This window comes from Vombatus ursinus, unplaced genomic scaffold, assembly GCF_900497805.2.
Source record: "Vombatus ursinus unplaced genomic scaffold, bare-nosed wombat genome assembly UNPS02011591.1, whole genome shotgun sequence".
NCBI classification, from domain to species: Eukaryota; Metazoa; Chordata; class Mammalia; order Diprotodontia; family Vombatidae; genus Vombatus; species Vombatus ursinus.
The window spans coordinates 3,592,542-3,613,130 of NW_020951369.1; the positions used below are offsets into that span (position 1 = coordinate 3,592,542).

The window sequence follows — 20,589 nt, forward strand, 5'->3', positions numbered from 1 at the left end:
GCTGGAAAGGAGAGACTCAAGTAGATGAATCCAGAAGCTGTTGCAGTAGTTTGTGTGAAAATATGGACCCAGTCAACAAAAAGAGCATTTATTAAGTGCTTACCGTGTGCAAGATGCTGTTAAAGTGCCAGGAACACAAATACAAGTAGAAAAAAAGACAATTCCTGCCTTTGCTATAGTAGGGGAATATAACACATAAAAGGAAGTTAAAAAGGAGGAGAATGGGGAAGAAGGGAGAGACTAAGGTTTCTCCATGGTAGAGAAAATCTGGCGTACACCTTGGAGAGGAATGAGATGTGATGGACTTGGGAGTCCCTCTTAAATGGAGATTCTGGGAGGAGCCATCTATTCAGAGGGAGAGGCCTTAGGGATGTGGGTACTTCCAATGTGTGAATTCCCAGTTTGGAGTGAGGCTTCAGGGTGAAGAACTGGGCAATAGTAGAGCAGTTCTGGAATGCAACAAAGGAATGAAGAATGCCACCCACTGACAGACAATAACCAAATTTGACTGCAGGGAATGAATAGCAACTGATTTATGATGTTACTCAGAATAAGTTAAATGAAGAAGCATTGTTAGGCTGAGTGGTACTTCTAATTTTTGCCTAAATTTGTCATTCAGTGTGATTTTGCAAAGAACACAATGGAAGAGATATCGTGCCACAATGGTCTAGACTCCTTGACCAAGCCAAGCTCCCCATTGTGTATCCTCCCACACGTGTCTAATATTTTGCTCTCTGCCCCTTTCCCAACAGCTCGGCGCATAGCTATGTACCAGGAGGCTGACTCCGAAGAGGATGAAGCCGCTCCCAAGGGAGGGACGCTATCCCGGCGGGGCAGCATCGGTAGTCACCAAAGTGTCAAGGTTGTTCACAGAACCCAGAGCACCAAATCCCACAGACGGACGGGCAGCCGAGCCGAAGCAAAGAGAGCCAGCATTCTATCCAAACATACGGCTTTCAGCAGCCCAATGGTTAGTCATGACAAAGTGGGGACAGGGGATTTTAACTAATTTGAGCTCTGGCTCAAGCAGCACTTACTTCGAAATTAAGAAGCAAGGATGCAGGAGTTGAAGCAGAGGGACAATGGGCTTTCTCATGGTGTCTTTTTTCCTCTCTTACTAGTTGTAAAGGGAAAATGTTTTCCTCCACTTTACACCCAGGAATCACCTCATTCTTATTTTTGGTTCCTCTAACTACCTCTGTCCATTGCCCACTTTTTTCAGAACGCTGAATGATTGCATAACTATTTTGCTGTAATGTCTAAACACTGATTCTAGCACTTTAAAAACGAGCTCTTATAAAAACTACTAAGACAAATTGACACTGTCAGGAAACTCCTGATGCCAAACAAAATAAATAAGTCAAATCGGGTCTGACAGGTACAAATAAGCAAAAATCCTAATGACAAGAGGGGAGGAAAAATGGTAAACATCAAACCAAATAAACGTGACTCTGCCAGCTGCCTAAATACCATGGACCACCATGGATGGGGATGTCTCCAGAAGAAGAGCCAACCTGTCAAAACTACTTTTCCATTCCTGAAATGTTCCAGTCCAAAAAACTGCCAGAAAGAATATTCTGGGACAGTCTACACTTACCCAGAGGTTCTCCAATTTGCTCCTCTTCCTATAACCTTTGAGAAGTTGCCGTTTTCCATAGGGGTGGTCGTTTCCATGCTGATGACACACTAACTCTAGGCAAAGATGCATTCAGAAAGGACAGACTGTAAATTACCTCATTGTGGCTTTTGGAAGTTAATGCAGTATGCAGACTGCAAAGTAGTGGCATTGTATTTATTCCAAAATCTTCCAATTCCTTCTTTTTTTTTTCCTTTAGGGCCTTGAGCTTTGTGTGAAACAAATGTATATACTTCTAATGCTTTGATGGATACATGATGTTATTGATGTAAACACTTTCTCTACTGATATGGATTGCAGCCTCCTCTATACCTTATCCTTCTTGTCTGAATTTTCTCCTAAATCCTCCTTTTTTCTCAAGCCCTTCCTCTTTGTGTCCTTTTTGTGTCTTCAAGGTACTAGTGTATCTCTTCTCTTTCTCAGTCTTTCTCCATGATTGGCCAGTCTCCTTTCAATGTTACCTGCCCTCTATGACGTCTTTTATACAACTTCCTGAGGATACAATGCAATAGTTATCCCTTCCACATTGTGGGGGTTAGGGGTGCGGCATCCCTGTGAACCAGAAAATTTGTGTAAAATTTTTTGGCTCTCCCTTCCTACCAGAGAAGAAGTTGGAATTATTATGTTATTAAAAGATAAAATATATTGATATGATATAATACTATACATACATTTTATGCATTTTTAAGTTTCTAAACTTTTTCTGTGTTGTCTGCTAGCCTTTACATGTCATCTATAGCTTCCCCAAAACTCCCCAAAAGTTCTCATTTAATTTGTTATGCCTACCCGAGATATAGTGAAACTGAGATGGGGAAAGTTGCAATGTAGAAGGGATAACTGTTTGTTTATTAAGCACCTGCTATGTGCTCCAGGCACTGTGCTAAGCACTGAGGATACAGAAAGCAATAAAAGACAACCCTCCCCTCAAGAAAGCTTACTGGGTAAGTCATTGGTAACCTGTAGCAGCCTCCTTAAACTCATCATGTGTCTTTATTGCCCTTTGGGTAATGTGTATTCTTCAGAGGTTTTAAGCAAAACAATGTCAATAATAACAATGCCACTGAAATACCACTAATTGTCATGCATCATTCATTTATTTCTAGGAAAAGGACATTACCCCTGATCCAAAACTATTTGAAAAGGTAAATGAATGTGCTAGGTGTCTGGAGATCATGAGAAACCAGGAAAAGTCATTGTCCCATCTCACCCCGGAACTCGCTGATATTTTTGACTTCTTCATAGCCCTGACCATCTGCAATACAGTGGTAGTGACAGCCCCCAATCAGCCAAGACACAAGGTGAGTCCCGTCTTGGTCACCATGATGTCAGGGCTCCTCCATTTTGGTGACAGTCTTCCAAAATCTTAGGCGGTATGATGTGCGTTAAAGGTGACAATCTTTTTTGTAGTGTAATTCTTAGTACTAATTATGCATTAATAATAATTAACATTTATATAGTAATTTAAGGTTTGTAAAGCACTTTACAAATATAATAGCTAACATTTACATAGTGCTTACTATGTGCCAGGCACTGTGTTAGATGCTTTGTAATTATTATCTCACATGATCCTCACAACAACCCTGGGAGGTGGGTGCTATTATTATTCCCATTTTACAGGTTATGTGATTTGGTTAGGGTCACTCAGCTAATAAATGTTGGAGGCCAGATTTGAACTCAGGTCTTCCTCATTCCAGGCCCAGTGCTTTATCCACACCCCTAGGAAGTATGTTCTGTCATTAGCACCTACACTTTTTTTTTTTTGATAAGTCAGTGGGGTTAAGTAACTTGCCTAGGGTCACACAGCTAGTGAGTGTTATGTGTCTGAGGCTGGATTTGAACTCAGGTCCTCCTGACTCCAAGGTTGGAGCTCTAACCACTGCTCTACCTAGGTGCCTCCAGCACCCACATTTTTAAGATGAGAAAATTGAGTTGGACAAAGATGAAATGACTTGTCCATGGTTGCACAGCTAGTTAAATTGTCTAAGGTCAGATTTGAACCCAGGTCTTGTAGACTCTAGATCTAGTCCTCTATCCATTGCTGTCAGACAAAGATATGTGTATATGTATGTTAATTATTATTCTTTAAATCAGAAATAAAACTTTGATATCTGGGTTTTTCTCCCAGTATTCACACACTCCAATTTCAAGCATTGGTTGTCAGGGCTAAATTCCATAGGTAAGTGAAAGACAAGGCAGGAGAGATATAAGACTCAGAATCATCTGGCAATCCACCTGTCCCTCAGTAAAATAAATGATTGTTGAATACAAAGTGCTGTACAGGCAGATGGTCATAGCTGAGTACTGTTACCTTAGGCAAATCAGAAGGAATGGGCAAGAAGTATGCTTTAAGTAAGCAGCCTTGGTCAGTATCCCAGGAGAAAGCAAATAAGCATGGATTCTTAAGTAAACACATCGTAGTCAGCATCCAAGTACAGTTATCCCTTCCACATTGCAACTTTCCCCATCACAGTTTCGATATATCAGGGGTCGGCATAAGAAATTAAATGGGAATTTTGGGGGAGTTTTGCAGAAGCCACAGATGACCCAGAAAAAAATATTTTTACTTAACATTGACCTACATATAGCCTATGACCAAATACTTAACCCAAATTTTACAATAAGGTACTATACACACTCCATAAAAGAAAAAGAAAAATTTCATACTTCTTCTCTGGTACGATGGGAGGGCCAAGAAATTTTATATAGATTTTCCAGATCTTGGGGGCACCATGCCCTTGAGCCCTACTGTGTGGAAGGGGTAACTATATATGGACCCAACATGAGGGAATGGGTAGGCAGCAAATTTCAGAAAAGATCTAGCCTACCACCAACAAAAAGTTCATACAAACTATACCCCAGTTTTATAACTGTCCATACAAGAAATAAAAAATCTTTCTGCCTTTTCCCATGATCTTATAGGCCTTTTGTGGGTAGATACAGGCTAGCAGTTAACAGACTGGAAACCGAAGAAGTCAAGGCTTACCCCAGGGCTCTCCTAGTTATCATAGCAGCTTCCTACCAGTAGCCGAGAGACCTAAGCATTAAGTCATAAAGATCTCAGTTCTGTCATTCAGGAGAACATGGTTGGGAAATAAGTCCTGGGCTCTAATATGAGGAGGTAGAAATATATCAAAGCCTGTTTTTTCCTTTTGTTTTCTTTTTTCTATTTCTGGTACTAAATTTTACCTTTAAGTTTCTAAGACCGTATTTGCAACTGACCCTCTTATAGATGGAGAAGGACCAAGAATTTTCCCATTTGACTTTGGGGTTGTATTAATATTAAAGATGTAGTCTGACGTAATGGAAAGAGAGCTAGGCTGTAAGTCTGGAGATCTACATTCTCCTCTTACCTCTTTGCTAATTAACTCTTTGCACCACCTTGGAAAAATCACTTCAGCTTCCTGGGCTTCATTAGACTCCCTAGTGTCTTTCAAGATGTACTATCTAGACAAGAAGCCTTTCCTAATTCCCCCAGATGCTAGTGTCCTCCATCACAGACACACTCTAGAAAAATCATCCTATATCTGATTTATATAGATAAATTTACATGATGTCTTCTCTAGTAGAATATAGGTCTTTTGAGAGTAAAGACTCTCACTTTCACCTTGTTATTCCCAGCACCTACCACATAGAAGATATTTAACAAATTTTGCAGGTGGGTTAGATTATAAACAATACAATTCAACAAACATTTAAGTACAGGCAGTGGAGTGGGGGAATAGGGACAGGGGATGGGGAGGAGTACCAAGACAAAAATAAAAAACGAGTGCTTTCTGGATCTAAAATACTATGATTCTATGTATCACATAACCAAATTGTTCAAAAGGGGGAAAATATGTAATACCCTATTGATTTGTGAAAATAATATACATTAAGTAAAGGAAACATTAAAGGAGAGGCTTTAGTTGAAAGTGAAAAAATACATCAAGACCACTCTAAAGAAAATCGAAACAAATTACCTTCAAACTTACTGGAGCTGGAGAGGATCACAAAGTGGGAGACATTTTGTAACACCAGTCACCCAGTTGTTTCTGAATGTCCCTCCCCCACCCTCCAATTTGTAAAATACACTTGGCAAATTGATAATCATCTTTGCAACCTTGGGGGTTTTGGGAAGGGAGGGACATTCAGAAACCACTGGGTGATTTGTGCTTTTAGTCAGAGATGCTTTCTCCAAGCTAGTATTTCTGAGAGCAGAGATGTCCATATGGCAGAATGGACCGTTTTCCTCTTCTGGTTCATTTGCACAAATCAAATGGAGAATGCCAACAAGAGATCATTTAGAACAAGAAACTGTATCCCCAAGATCAGAACCTCTGTTCTCTGACTTGCCCCTCTACTAGAGTCCACATTCTTAAAGTTCATTTGGACAAATCAGGATTGGTTCACTTTTTGAAACCTCCCATAGTCAATATTTGGAAAAAACAGATTTTGAGTCATCAATATGTCTTGGTCAATGTTTAACTTACAGAAAATAAATTTTTAGGACTGTTCCTAAGTTGCTCAGTTGTTTTTCAATTATGTCTGAATCTTCATGACCCAATTTAGGGTTTTCTTGGAAGAGATAATAGAGTGGTTTGCTATTTGCTTCTCCAGATCATTTTACAAATGAGGAAACTGAGGTAAACAGTGTTAAGTGACTTGCCCAGGGTCACACAGCTAGTAAATGTCTGAGGCCAGATTTGAACTCAGGAAGATGAGCCTTCCTGACTCTAGGCCTGGCACTCTATTCAATCCACCACATGGTTTCCCTACTATTCCTAAGTATTTAGGAAGTTTTTGTTGGATTTTCACTTCAGTGTTTTTTTTTTCTGAGAATCCATCTTTGCTCCTCCTGAAGATGACTTTTCACTCTTATTCTAGCATCTAGGATTTGGTGTCATTAATTGAACAAGTTAAGTTTCCTCATCACTTTGCTTTTCTCTGCCTTGGCAGGTAAGAGTTAGGTTTGAGTTGAAGTCTCCAGTGAAGACCATAGAAGATTTCATCCGAAGATTCACTCCCAGCCGCCTGACTTCTGGATCGAACAGTGGAAGCTCCTCAAGCCTCTCCACCAGTAAATCAACCCACAAAACTGGTTCCAGCTTTCTGTCCACACTGTCCACTGAGAGTACCCTGCTCAAACTCGAAGCTGGCCTGACCCACTCCTCCCCAAAGATGAATAACAATGGGTATGGTGTGCAGCCCGGAGGTGGCTGGGCAACCGAGAATGGACTCAAAGAGGGGGAGCTTCGTTACGAGGCTGAGAGTCCCGATGAAGCCGCCCTCGTCTATGCAGCCAGAGCCTACAACTGCTCCCTGGTTGGCAGGCTGCCCGACCAGGTTTCTGTAGAACTCCCTCACCTGGGGAGGCTAACCTTTGAGCTTTTACACACGCTGGGCTTTGACTCCATCAGGAAGAGGATGTCTGTGGTGATCAGGCACCCCCTTACGGACGAAATCAACGTTTACACCAAAGGAGCGGATTCGGTAATAATGGATCTTCTACTGCCTTGCTCCTCAGGTATTGTTCTTTTTCTGTTCACTTTTGACCTTGTTATTTAGGTGTTCATTAAGAAAAATTCTGGAGCAGCTAGGTGGCGCAGTGGATAGAGCACCGGCCCTGGAGTCTGGAGGACCTGAGTTCAAATCTAGTCTCAGACACTTGACACTAGCCGTGTGAAGTTTCTTACCTGGTAAGCCCTTTCCGCTATCTCCAAGGCAACATGGACTTCTTGTGTGACAGACATCCTCTTGAGTCTCTTCTGTCCGCTTCCATTACAAAGCCCTTAGAGGCATCACGAGAAGGGAGTTCTTGCCTCTTCACATTGTAATACAAAATAAAATGGTTTTGGCAGGGACAGAGAGTCACTTAACCACAATTGCCTCACCCTCCAAAAAAAAAATAAAGATTTAAAAAAAAGAAGGGGCAGCTTAGTGGCACAGTTCATAGAGCACCAGCTCCAGAGTCAGGAGGACCTGAATTCAAATCCAGCTTCAGACACTTGCTAGCTGAGTGATCCTGGTCAAGTCACTTAACCCCAATTGCCTCAAAAAAAGAAAAGAAAGAAAGAGAAAAATTCCTTCATACAGCTTTGACTTGAGGCTGGGGACTGGACCAGATGGCCTCTTGAGTTCCCTTTCAGGTCCTAGAGCTGTTATGGGGATTGGCATCAGATCATAGATGAGGATGATATTTTTCTTGGCAAAGTGAAAAAAGTACCTAGGTTCTAGAACTTGCTTGGATTAGTTTTGGGAACTTGGACAGGTAAATTCATCTCTTTGTATTCTTCATCTGTATAGTTCAAAGTTTGGAATACGTGATTTTTAAAGTCCCTTTCAGCTCTTATAGTTGATGACAAGACTTATGATAAAAGCATAATTTAAAAGGAAAAATGCTTTGTAAAAAATGCTACCAATTTCTTGCACTGAACTTTTACCCCAGAAACATTAGTATTTGATGGAAAAAAGTTAATTTCTATGAGTTGTTTTTTAAAAACAACAAACTATAACCAGACTTTGAGCAGTAGTGACCTTGAACAGGTCACATAACCTCTATGGGCTTTAGTTTTCACAGCTGAAAAATGAGGACATAAGAGGAGATGGGCTGTCATGTCTTTCTCTAACACTATGATTCTCTTACTTGCTGTAAATCTAATCCAAGCAAAAGCTCCGACAATGCCGTAGGTCACCTGATGTCTTCTGGGTAGACAGCTCTATCAGGGAGCTTCCTTCTCCCACATGCCTGGGTTTGTAAACAAGTATGTGCTAGATTGTGATGCTCAAAAGGGCTGTTGATTAATTTTCAAGTATTTGTTTTTGATGGTGGATCATTTTAACCAGAGCATCTCTAGGGTTTGGTGAAATCAGAGCTTTTGCCCCAGGTCCCACAACATAAGTGGGGAAGGCGCAGGCAAGCTACAGCTACATTATTTTTTTAATAATTTATTTTATTTTCAATTCACAGAACAAAACAAGCGTTTTCATAACAGAGTACAATAAAAAAGATGATTGCACATGAAACTGCAAATCTGTTATGTACAACTCGCTGTTCCTTCCAAATATACAACAAAGTTATCATATCTCTTTTTTCCTTTATTTTCCTCCCCTCTTCCCCCTACCCTAGAGATGGCTACCATTAGACACAAATAGGTATATATGTGTGTGTGTGTGTGTGTATGTGTGTGTATAGATGTAAAATTATTCTATACATACTTCTATTTATTAGTTCTTTCTTTGGCTGCAGATGGCGTCTCTCTTCATATGACCTTTATTTTTAATTCATGTATTTATAATAGTCAAAATTACTATAGAGCTATATTATAATTCTGGTTAACTTGGGAGGAGGAGGAAGAACAGGAAGAAGAAAAGGAGGATAAAGTGACTTCCCAGCTCCTAGCAGCTGACACAAACACACAAAAATATATAAAGTTTCTTACCTGGTAAGCCCTTTCCACTATCTCCAAAGCAACATGGACTTCTTGTGTGACAGACATCCTCTTGAGTCTCTTCTATCTGCTTCCATTACAAAGCCCTTAGAGGCATCACGAGAAGGGAGTTCTTGCCTCTTCACATTGTAATACAAAATAAAATGGTTTTGGCGGACAGAGAGTCACATAGTGCGATCAGCCCCTGTAGGGATGACTCTGGCTGTCTCTCCTTCTGTTAGGCCATCATTGCCTATTATTCCTGTTCTATCTGTGGCGTTTCTGGGAGTGTATTCAGATATGGCCACTAATATTCAGGCAGATCGGGTAATGAGAAACAGCCCAATCTAAAAACCCGTGACATCTACCAAAGGCAGTTTTGTTATAATGTGGCTATGTAAAATCTCGCAATTAAAAACCACAGGACTTAAGGGAGAAAAAGGGGTTTAACGATGCACAAAAACTTCATCAGTGACACATTCAGAAAAAAGGTAGGAACTTTTACTTTCTCACTTCAGGTCCAGCAGTCTATTGGTTATCAGATACTTAGCGTGGGTAGGCAGATAGTGAAAATAAACCATTTGCCACCAACTCAAGACACCCCTGAGAATGTGAGAGCAAACGTGGACCCAGTTGTATAGCTCTGTATAAAAATCAGAGCAACATTATAGGAAAGCTCAGATCAAAAGATTCAGAAAATCAGAAAAAATTCTCTTGAGAGGATGCCTTATTTGTGACTATGTTACTATGGTGTTTTACAAGTTAGATATTTTAATAGGGAGCATTTTTATAGTGCTTACTATGTGCCAGGACTTTACAAATATTTTCTCAATTGGTCCTCGCAGCATCACTAGGAAGAAGGTGTTTTTATAACCCCACTTTACAGATGAATAAACTGAGGCAGATAAGAGACTTGCCCAGGGTCACACAGGTAGTAAGAGTCTTGAGGCCGGATTTGAATAAGATCTTCCTAACTCCAGGGTTGGGTAGATGATACAGTGTTTAAAGTGCTGGGCCTTGAGTTAGGAAGACTCATGTTCACAAGTTCATATCTGGCCTTAGACACTTACTAGCTGTTTGACCCTGGAAAAGTCACTTGGCTTTGTTTACCTCAGTTCCTCATCTGTAAAATGAGCTGGAGAAGGAAGTGGCAAACCACTCTAGTATCTTTGCCGAGAAAACCCCAAATCACCAAGGGGTCACAAAGAGTCAGACACAACTGAAAATGCTTGAATAACAGCAAAAATAGTTAAATATGTTGGTTTTACTTGGTTTTTTCTAATGTTGAATTATCTTTGCATCCCTATATAAATCAAACTTGGATTTATAAAATTATTATGAATTATAGATTTATATAATTATAAATTATATAATAATTATATACAATATAATAAAAAAGTATAAATAAATTACAAAATCAATGATTTTTTTGGACTTTAGCTTTTTTGCCAAGATTTTCTTGAAATATTTTTAGTATTTTATTGTTTGTTACAGGGCAAAACTGGAGAAAAGGGAATATTTTGTTGCTATTTGGTAGCCAGCTTACAGCTTCTTCCCTTGTGTTAGATTTCCTGTCTTCTTCAGCCCAGGATTTTTGTCATTATGGGAGTTAGGGCAGCCATCAAATATATGTGCTATCCAACGGGCAATCCATAACCTCTCAAATGGCCTTTTTAGTGTCTGCCTTCTCCTCTCCTATACCTGGAAATTAGGTGCTGAAAAAGTTATTTTCACTAAACATAAAATGGTATCTGCTACCCTTCATTTTAGAATGGTTCCAGCCAACTTCCTTTGTGTTCCATTAACTTGTCTTCTAAATCTGATTTGTTGTTTTTCAGTCATTTTAGTCATGTCCAACTTTTTGTGATCCCATTTGGAGTTTTCTTGGCAGAGATATTTTACAGGTGAGGAAACTGAGGCAAACAGGGTTATATGACTTGCCCAGGGTCACACAGTTGGTAAGCGTCTGAGGCCAGATTTGAACTTAGCAAGATTGTCTTCCAGACTCCAGGCCCACAATCTATCAGCTGTGCCATCTAGCTTCCTCACTAAATCTTATACAAAGTGTTAACTTTTTTCAAACCCTTTTTTCTCCTGACCAAACCATAAGTGAAAATACAAATGTATTCTAAACAGTGAAATAGTACAATCTTCTCCATATCTAAGCCACATGGTAAGCCCATGATGGAGGCAATGTTCTTTATTTCTAGCTGAGTGTTCTACTCATTGGCTAATACTTGCTTTTTTCAATGAATATTTTGAGATGTAGCTGCTTATACATATCATTTTATAAAGATAAGTTGCCCCTCCAAATAATAAAATTTTGCTTATATAACATATGGCTGTTTTTTTTCCTGGTTGTCCTTAGAACATAAGAAGATGTTTTGTATTGTTTTTAAAGCATCAGTGAGACTTTGGTACAAAAGAATAAATGGAAATATAAATTATCTCCATACTATTTTGATTTTCCAATGGCCCATAACCTGGATAAATTAATACTCAGTACTCAAATCTAATGTGTTAATTAAATCATTAGATTGAGAAGTGGTGTTCATATAGACATATAGTCTATTATTTTTTATAGGATAGTGTTAAAAATAAGGAATGGACTTTTGATTCTACTGGCATAGGAACTCTGGTGAGGAAATACTCTCTATTTTCTATATAATCTACTGGATCCTGTAATTTCTTATGTCCATTAATATTTGCTGCACATTAGCCAATGGTTGGAATTTAATGCATGCATAATTATGGTGGTGTAATTCAGAATACTCCTGATTTTAACACATATAGAATCTTTGAGAGAGTTAACATGGCAGTATGGATAGCAGGCTGACCTGTGAGGTAGTACAATCTTTGTCCATGACTGGCCTTTGATATATGTTAGCCTTGTGACCCCGGGCAAGTCCTATTGTAAAGTAGCATAATCATTGAACTTTGGGTTAGGGGATTTAAGTCTGAGTGCTTTGCTGCTTACTACCTTTTTTACCTTGGGCAAGTCACTTAACCACTGGGCCTTAATTTGTAAAATTAGGAGGGTGGACCAGATGTCCTCTGAGGTCCCTACCAGTTCTCTCTCTATATGTCATCTTGACATATTGTAAAACAATCTCTCAGAGCAGATAGAGGGTGCTATAGTGCATAGAGCACTGGTCCTGTAATGGGGCAGATTTGAGTTGAGATTTAGCCTCTGACACTAGCCGTGTGACCTTGAGCAGGTCACTTATACTCTGCCTCAGTTTCCTTAACTGTAAAATGGGGATAATAATAGCATTTACCTCTAGGGGTTGTTGTAAAGAATCCAATGATATGATATTTCCAGAGCATTCTAGTGCCTGTATTACAGTAGTAGTTGTTCAGTCCCCATTTGGGGTTTTCATGGCAGATACCAGGGTCGTTTGCTATTTTTTTCTCCAAGTCATTTGACCGATAAAGAAACTGAGGCAAACAGGGGTGAAGTGACTTGCCCAGGGTCGCACATCTAGAAGTCTCTGAGGTCACCTTTCAACTCGGGTCTTCTTAATTCCAGGTCCGGTGTTCTATCCACTGTGCTACCTAGGTGCCCCAGCATACAGTAGATGTTTCATAAATGCTTATTTCTTTGCCTCCTGAGAGCTTCAGGCAATGCTCAAAGACTAAGTTGCAGAATGGTTGCTATACTGTATTGGTATGGGGCTTTTCCTCACTCTACATCAATAAAATAACAAGTTTGGAGCAAAAAAGGGGGGAAAGACACACGTATGACAAAATGAAATTGTTTTATTTTAAACTAGAATTAATTTATGTTGTTTCTAAGATATTCTTAAGTCAACACAAAGATGTGGCAAATATAAAGGAGTCTTTCAAATATTTATCGATGTTTTCCAGGGCAAATAACCTTTACTCAGATTTTTAAAAATCCAAAATGACTTTCTGAAAGGTGTTCTTAAGACAGGCAGTGTCTAGCAGAAGAAGTGCCAGACTGCAATTCAGAGATCAAGACCTAAGTACCTAGAATAAATCACTTCTCTCTCTGAGCCTAGTTTCTTCATCTACAATATGGGATAATAATCCCTGGTGGCATCTGCCAACCTCACAAGACTGCTGTGAGGACCGGATGATATCCTGTGGGTACAGATGCATGGACCATACCAAAAGGCTAAAATAGTTGTAATGTTAATCATCTTCAGCATGATCTCCATTGCTAGGGAAACCAGTTATTGTATCTTGTGCATGTGAATTTACTTATGTAAATAAGATCTGCCATTGCTTGGCACTTAGATTCTATCTTGAGATCTCAACAGACATAGTTTACATGGGAAAATCTTCTTTATCCTTACCATGTTGAAGCACACAAAACAATATGAATTTTAGGAATTTGTGGAATAAATAGAGTTGTTCTCCAGATGCAAAGGCAGCCTGGTATAGTTGACAGAAAGCTGGCCTCAGCCAGAAGGACCTAGGTTCAAGCCTCACCTCTGACACATACTGGCCTGCGTGACCCTGGGTAAGTCATTTGACTTCTGAATGTTCTAGCAGTCTCTTTAAGATATTAAGTTATAGAAAAGGTGCCCACCTGTGTTTCCTCACCTGAAAATTCTCTATTCCATCAAAATCACATATCCTATACTATGATTCTCTGGATAGCAATATTTAGTTCATTTGAGGGAGAGAGAAGAGAAAAGCTCTGAGTTCATAATATAGGAAATGCTTAATTTCAAAGTCACAAAATATAAATATTTATACCCAGAAAGTGACTATTATCAGGGAAAGGTTAATTTGATATTTCAAAGGTAGCACTGAAAAATTGAAGGCAGCTCATAATAAAAGCCAAGGTTTTCTTATTCTTTGCATATTAATTTAAATACCTAAGGAATGTGGTTTAGTCTATCCTAATAGAGGAAAATTCTTTGTAAGATTTCAGCTATTCTTAATCATTAGTAGGCCCTCCCCCATATTGTACAACCTCCTCCCTTTTTTTCCCCTGGATTTATACAGAGAATGATAATTATACTTTTAACTGTGAACAGAAAATTATGTGCTTTTAATGAACTGAAAGAGAAAAATTAATTTCATCTTAATACCTTTAGTAAAAGAATATTTGAACAGTTTTAATGAAGGACGAGTTTCTTATAATCAACTGAAAGAAGAACAACAGAAATTATACATTTTGAAATCTTTGTATTTTATTTTGAACAAAAGCCAAATTCACCTCTAATTCCTACATCTAATCTTGTGTAGCATTTATTATTCATCCAATAGAAATTAATAGAAATTTATCTTGTGACAGATATTTCATGTGCACCACACATGATTGGCCTTGTGGTTGCTTTACCATTGCTGTATTGAAGGATAGTACTGTGGAATTTTTGCTTAATGAATTTTAGGAAAATCATGGCAAGACATTTTAACTTTGCAGTAAACCAGAGCTGACCCATAAAATTAAGAACTAGTTATCCTTCACCACTTACCAAATACTCCTTGAATAGTATTGTAATGAAATACTCCTACTGCAGAGTAGAACATAAGCACTATGAAAGATGGAACACATTAGCAATAACTCTGGTTACTCTTCCCACTATCAAGTCAAGAAAAGAAGGCCCCCAACTGGTGCTGTTTAAAAAAAACGAATGACCTTTTCACGTGAATCTTCTTTTCGTTTGCTAGTGGGGATCAGAAAAGATTCCTACAGAATGCTTTGGGAAGCCCCCAGATTTGTGCAAATAACGAATCCTCAGAAGTGGTGAAGTAATTTGAATTTGTACTACATATTTCCATTGGGCTAGAACCAATTACCATATTTTACACAATTATAATTTCATATAATGTGAATTCAAATACATGTGATTTCTTCAGGGAATTCATTTTTCAAACAAATTGGAATCTAGCTATAGTTTCTAGGAACTGCTTTAAAAAAAAAGTGAAAAGTGCCCAAGCCACCATAGTTTTATAGAATCATACATCTCAAGGCCATAGAGTATAGTTTCATCATTTCACAGAGAAGAAGCCTGAGGCTCATAGAAGGTGACTTACTAAAGCATCAAAGGTGGGATTTGAACCGCCAACTTCTGATTCCTCTGAAGGAGCCAGTGTTCTTTCTACTGGACAGTCTTTTATCATAACGTTAGGTGTAAGGTTTCTGACTCAAATTTATGCATGGCTTCTGGTATTTTCAGCAGAAGCTCTTTAGGCGTTTCTTTCAATCCATTCTCCTTTCCAGTTTCTCATCAGGCCAACATTGAGGGTGTCATTAAAATGATATAAAACATGTTGACATTTATACCTCAATACTTCAAGGATGTATGATTCATTGGTATGGCTGCTGCCATCCCCAACACAGATTGTAACCTCTCTATGTAGTTGGCCTTCATGGGGTTGCTATGGGCAGGGAAAAAAATCATCCCCTAGAAGGCTAAATCTTCTGGCAGTGTGCCTTTCCAAACTTACAGGAAAAACAGTATCACTGGGCCTGAACTTTAAGCCTTTGTGGGCTTCTGGGACCTATCAGAATCTTGGGTATAAGGGCACAGCCTTGAGGGGCCCAGGGTCACATCCCTATTAAAGCTTAAAACTGCAGTAAGACTTTTGGGACACCCTGTATAAAGACTTTAATGCGGTTCACAATTATTATAACCAAAATTATTTAAATTTATTTTAAAAGTTAAGAGGTTGTAGTCTATATCCTTAGATCATGTCATTTACCTCTTCCCCATTCTTCTTTAATTTCTAACGTTTGTTTTTTTCTGAGATTGCATCAGGACTTCTCTCTTATTAACATCTAACTTCTGTTGATTTTGTGTGTGGGTGAGAGAGAAAGAGAGAGATCATTAATGTGGGTACTTCCACTGTGAGAAGGAACCCAGAATCCCCATTGTACTCAGACCCAAACTCCACTGTCCCCTTCCTAATGGTGATAGTCCCCTTCAAGCCCACCACCTTGTGAAATGGCCATGGCTGCTTACAAAAGCTTGTATAAGCAGTGAATTGATAACTACCATACCTCTGATAAGACATAGGACCAACAGGTCGTATTATCTGATCTGGCTCTGCCTTCTGAGGTCTTCCAGATCTTACCCCTTACCCAACTACTATTCCAGGGCACTGCTATCTCACCTGCCAGTGAACCCTAAGGACTCCTGAGCCATGCCATCTGCCCTGCCCCTGTACCTGGGACCTATGGATCTTTCCATCCATACTTCAGTTGACTCTCATATATATTTTCTTCCTCAATTAAAATGTGAACTTGCAGGAACTCTCACTTTTTTTTTATTCCAGGCATTTAACAAAGTACTTGGCACTTAATAATAATTATTCATTCATTCTCCAGTGGTATAGACTGTGACCTATCCACACATCATCCTATGTCCTTCTTGTTCATGAACTCCCATAAATCCTCCATAGGGCCTCCCAAACCTGCTGGGAACTTTCTGGGATATTACATGGATTACAGTACATCGTTCATTTACTATTTGTGCCCAACCAGTGGGAGAGCCTTCCAAGCTCACACTGGTCTGATCAGCCACAGTTGGACCCACTGTACCTTGACCCCAGCATAGTCAGGTCATTTTGGTCATCTTCCAGCACAGAGGACAACAACCACTATTACATGACGACCATTGAATCGTACAGTTGTCTTTTGTCACCTGCTCTCAATAAATGACCTACCCACTTTTTTTTCAGGCCATAGGTCTCTTTGATCATACCTTCTGCATTGTTTGTTGTGGCATGAGGGGTCTGCCATGTATATGTTTATGATCCTAACATCATAAAAGATTCCAAGCCAACAGGCGAAGTTACAATGATGATTAGTTATACTGATATAGCTCTTTCAGGTTTACAAAGCATTACATATATTATTACATATATATATATATATATATTACATTATCTCATTTGATCTTCACAACACCCCTGCGAGATTGCCAGCAAAGCTGTTATTATCCCCATTGTATATATGAGCAAACTGAGGCTGAGGAAAGTACAGTGGCTCACCTTTGGTCACACAGCTAGTAAATAGCAGTCAGAATTTGACCACAAGTGTTCTTTCCATTATACCATACTGTTTTGTACCCAAGAATTTTAATTTGTTGTTGTTGAGTTGTCTTTCAGACGTATCCGACTCTTCATGACCTTATTTGGGATTTTCTTGGCAAAGATACTAGAGTGGTTTACCATTTCCTTCTCTAGCTTTTTAGAGATAAGGAAACAGGCAAACAGGGTTAAGTGACTTGCCCAGGGTCACACAGCTAGTAAATGTTTGAGGCCAGATTTGAACTCAGGAAGAGGAGGGTTCCTGACTCTAGGCATGGCACTCTATCCATTGTAGCACCTACCTGCCTCAGTAAATAATAATAAAATATTGGGCAGCTAGGTGGCACAGTGGAGAGAGCTCTGGCCTTGGAGTCAGGAGGACCTGAATTCAAATATGACCTCAGACCCTTGACACTTAGTAGATGTGTGACCCTGGGCAAGTCACTTAACCCTGTTTGCCTCACCAAAAAAATAGTAATAATAATAATAGAATATGAAATGTTATTTACAGAAAGGTGTTCATCTCATACCCCCTCCCTCTACCCCAGGATTATGGTAAATAATAACAATCAAACAATGATTAAAATATTATTTAAAAAATTAAAACTATTCACAAGTATAATCTAATTTTTTTTGAAAGGAATTCTTTCATGAGGCTCTAGGGAAGAAAGGGCTTCCATCCATTTTAGATATTGGACAAGAACCTATAGAGAAATTGAGCAATTCTAGCATAGATTTTGATGCCCATCTAGGTAGATAGAAGAAAAAAAACAGCTGAACAATGAAAGCTGTGGCTCTGGAGGAGTGTTTCTTAGTCAAATGCTTTTCAGGGTTTTCACCACAGGCGGCTTCTAGCAGTTGCTTACAGGCCTTTAAAAAAAAAAAAAAGGTGTAAAGGTGTGCATTATTCTCATACTTGTTATTTTTCACTCACCGAGCATCTGCTCCTGTTCTTATCTAGATGACTCAAGAGGAAAGCACCAGAAAAAAATTCAAAGTAAAACTCAGAATTATCTGAACCTCTATGCTGTGGATGGATTACGTACCTTATGTATAGCCAAGAAGGTAAGTCAGCCTAGATTTATGGAGGAAAGGTGACAGTGGTCAAAATTCTCCTTAGTTCTACTGACAAGTCAGCCATTGGGGTGGGAGAAAGAAGAGGGAGGTGTTCTTGGAAAAAAAAGGGGAAGGGGAAGGCCTTTTTTCCCCTCCTCAATTTTCTTTATGCTGTGCTTATTTTTCCACATCAGGGGTTTTTAACCTGGGGTCTGTGACCTTTACGCACATACACACTTACACACACATCTACATGTGTATACATATATACATACATATATGTACATACATATACACAAATATATATCTATACACAATGTATTTATGTGTGTATATACAAATTGTAATATATGTATATATACATATATGTGTGTATATATATGAGTATAATTAGTTTCCTTTGTAATCCTACATATTTTATTTTATGGTATTCAGTCATGGTCACCTAGGGTCTGAAATGGTCTCTGAACATCCTTTTCAAATAGGTTCTAAGTAAAGAAGAGTATGCCTGCTGGTTACAAAGCCATTTGGAAGCAGAATCCTCACTGGAGAACAGGGATGAGCTGCTGTTCCAGTCTGCAATCCGTCTGGAGACCAATCTACACCTATTGGGTAACTATGTGCTTAAAGCCCAATCTAATGGCGACAAGGCTTTTTAGAGAAAAGCTTTAAAGAAAATGAGTTTCTGAGCTATATTTGACATGGCTCCAGCCGGTAACAGAATTAGCCGTAATTCAGAGGTTGTTCAAAGAAACTCCTGGGACAGCATTGGTCTGGGGTCCCCCAGGAGCAGCCATGACCCCGGTCAGCGGTCAGCTCATTTGGCCTATCTTTAAGTCTTTCCTTACACAGTATTGTTAAGCAGATGCTTTAAATGGCTCTCCATAGATGGGGAGAAAATGGTACCCTACCAAAAGAAGCATGAAGAGTTTCTAAGTTTTCTAAGTTGTACTCAGTACCCCAAACTTTTCTCAGTTAAAAAGGACAGGCTTCCATGCGACATCATGAAAACTGTGACTTACCATGTATAGGAATGCATTGTACAGAAATATAAAAGGAAGGTGAACTTTGGTGATTAGTAGGCACTCCCTTTGAAATGCTTCTGTACTGCCTGTCATATTCAAGTCATATCATTAAGCAATGATAATGAGGGGTGACCAGGCCTGTAGTCAGGAAGACTTATCTTCTTGAGTTCGCATCTGGCCTGAGATACTTACTAGCTGTGTGACCCTGAGCAAATCATTTAACCCTGTTTGCCTCAGTTTCCTCATCTGTCAAATGAGCTGGAGAAGAAAACAATAAACCACTCTAGTTATCTCTGCCAAGAAAACCTCAAATGGTGTCACAAAGAATTGGACATGACTGAAAAACGACTGAACAATAATGATAATAATAATATTTTGACAGCTTTATGGCTTCCAAAGTGCTTTCCTTATTTCTGGCCTTATATCATGCTATTTGCCTTCATAGACTCTTCATTCCAGCTGAACTGGACTAGAAGTCAAGCCCAGTTTGACTGAGTTCATAATTCCCCAAAATTCCTCTGGTGTGCATTATTCTCACGCTTATTATTTTTCACTCACCTGCTTTTTGCTTGCATTCTTACCTAGATGATTCAAGAAAAAAGCACTAAAAAAAATTTAAAGTAAAATACAGAATTATCTTAACCTTTATGCTGTGGATGGGCTGCCATTTTTACCATCTTACAGGTTCATGGATATGGGGTTGGGAGGGGTCTGAGAGGATATCAGTCCAACTCCCTAATTTTAGAGTAGCTGTTACCCAAACTCATTCTTTTATCTCCTGCCTCTCTTCATTTACAAAGGCCATCCCCCATGATTGGGATACATTCTTCCTACCCTCCCCTTTTCAACATCCTTGTCTTCTGTCAGGGCTCAACCCAGGTATGACATCCTCTGTGACACTTTCCTTGATACTCACTACTTAGGTCAGTGCTTTTTTCCTCCTCCTCAATTTTCCTTATACTATATTTTTTTCATCTATATTAGGTGTTCTTAACCTGGGGTCTATGAACCTTTTTTTAAAATTTATATTGGGAGGGCAGCTGGGTGGCACAGTGGATAGAGCATCGGCCCTGAAGTCAAGAGGACCTGAGTTCAAATCCGGTCTCAGACCAAACACTTGACAGTTAACTAGCTGTGTGACCCTGGGCAAGTCACTTAACCCCAACTGCCTAAAAAAATTTTTTTGGGGGGCAATATTTTAGTATAATTAGTTTCCTTTGTAATCCTTCATATTTCATTTTATTCATTTGAAAACATCATTTGGAGAAAAAGGTCTATAGGCTTCATGATACTGCTAATGGAGACTATGACACAGAAAAATATAAGAACCTGTGCTCTGGGTCTCATATTCCACTCTAGTAGAATGCAAGCTTCTTGGGGGCCAGGACTGTTTTGTTTTTGTCCTTGGAATTCTTGTTGCTTCTGTCTCCACAGCATTCTCAGGCATATGTCCTCT

General features: G+C 39.2%; 1 protein-coding gene across 2 annotated transcripts in view; it reads left to right on the forward strand.

Annotated features, from left to right (window-relative positions):
• Window positions 1-20,589, forward strand: part of ATP10A (ATPase phospholipid transporting 10A (putative)) — a 271,184-nt gene that overhangs the window by 213,505 nt on the left and 37,090 nt on the right. For both annotated transcript variants that reach the window (XM_027856633.1, XM_027856634.1), the window contains exons 8-12: window positions 753-970; window positions 2,740-2,934; window positions 6,572-7,139; window positions 18,014-18,117; window positions 18,594-18,720. In XM_027856633.1, the coding sequence (XP_027712434.1) occupies window positions 753-970; window positions 2,740-2,934; window positions 6,572-7,139; window positions 18,014-18,117; window positions 18,594-18,720 (1,212 nt within the window). The remainder of the gene's footprint in view (window positions 1-752; window positions 971-2,739; window positions 2,935-6,571; window positions 7,140-18,013; window positions 18,118-18,593; window positions 18,721-20,589) is intronic.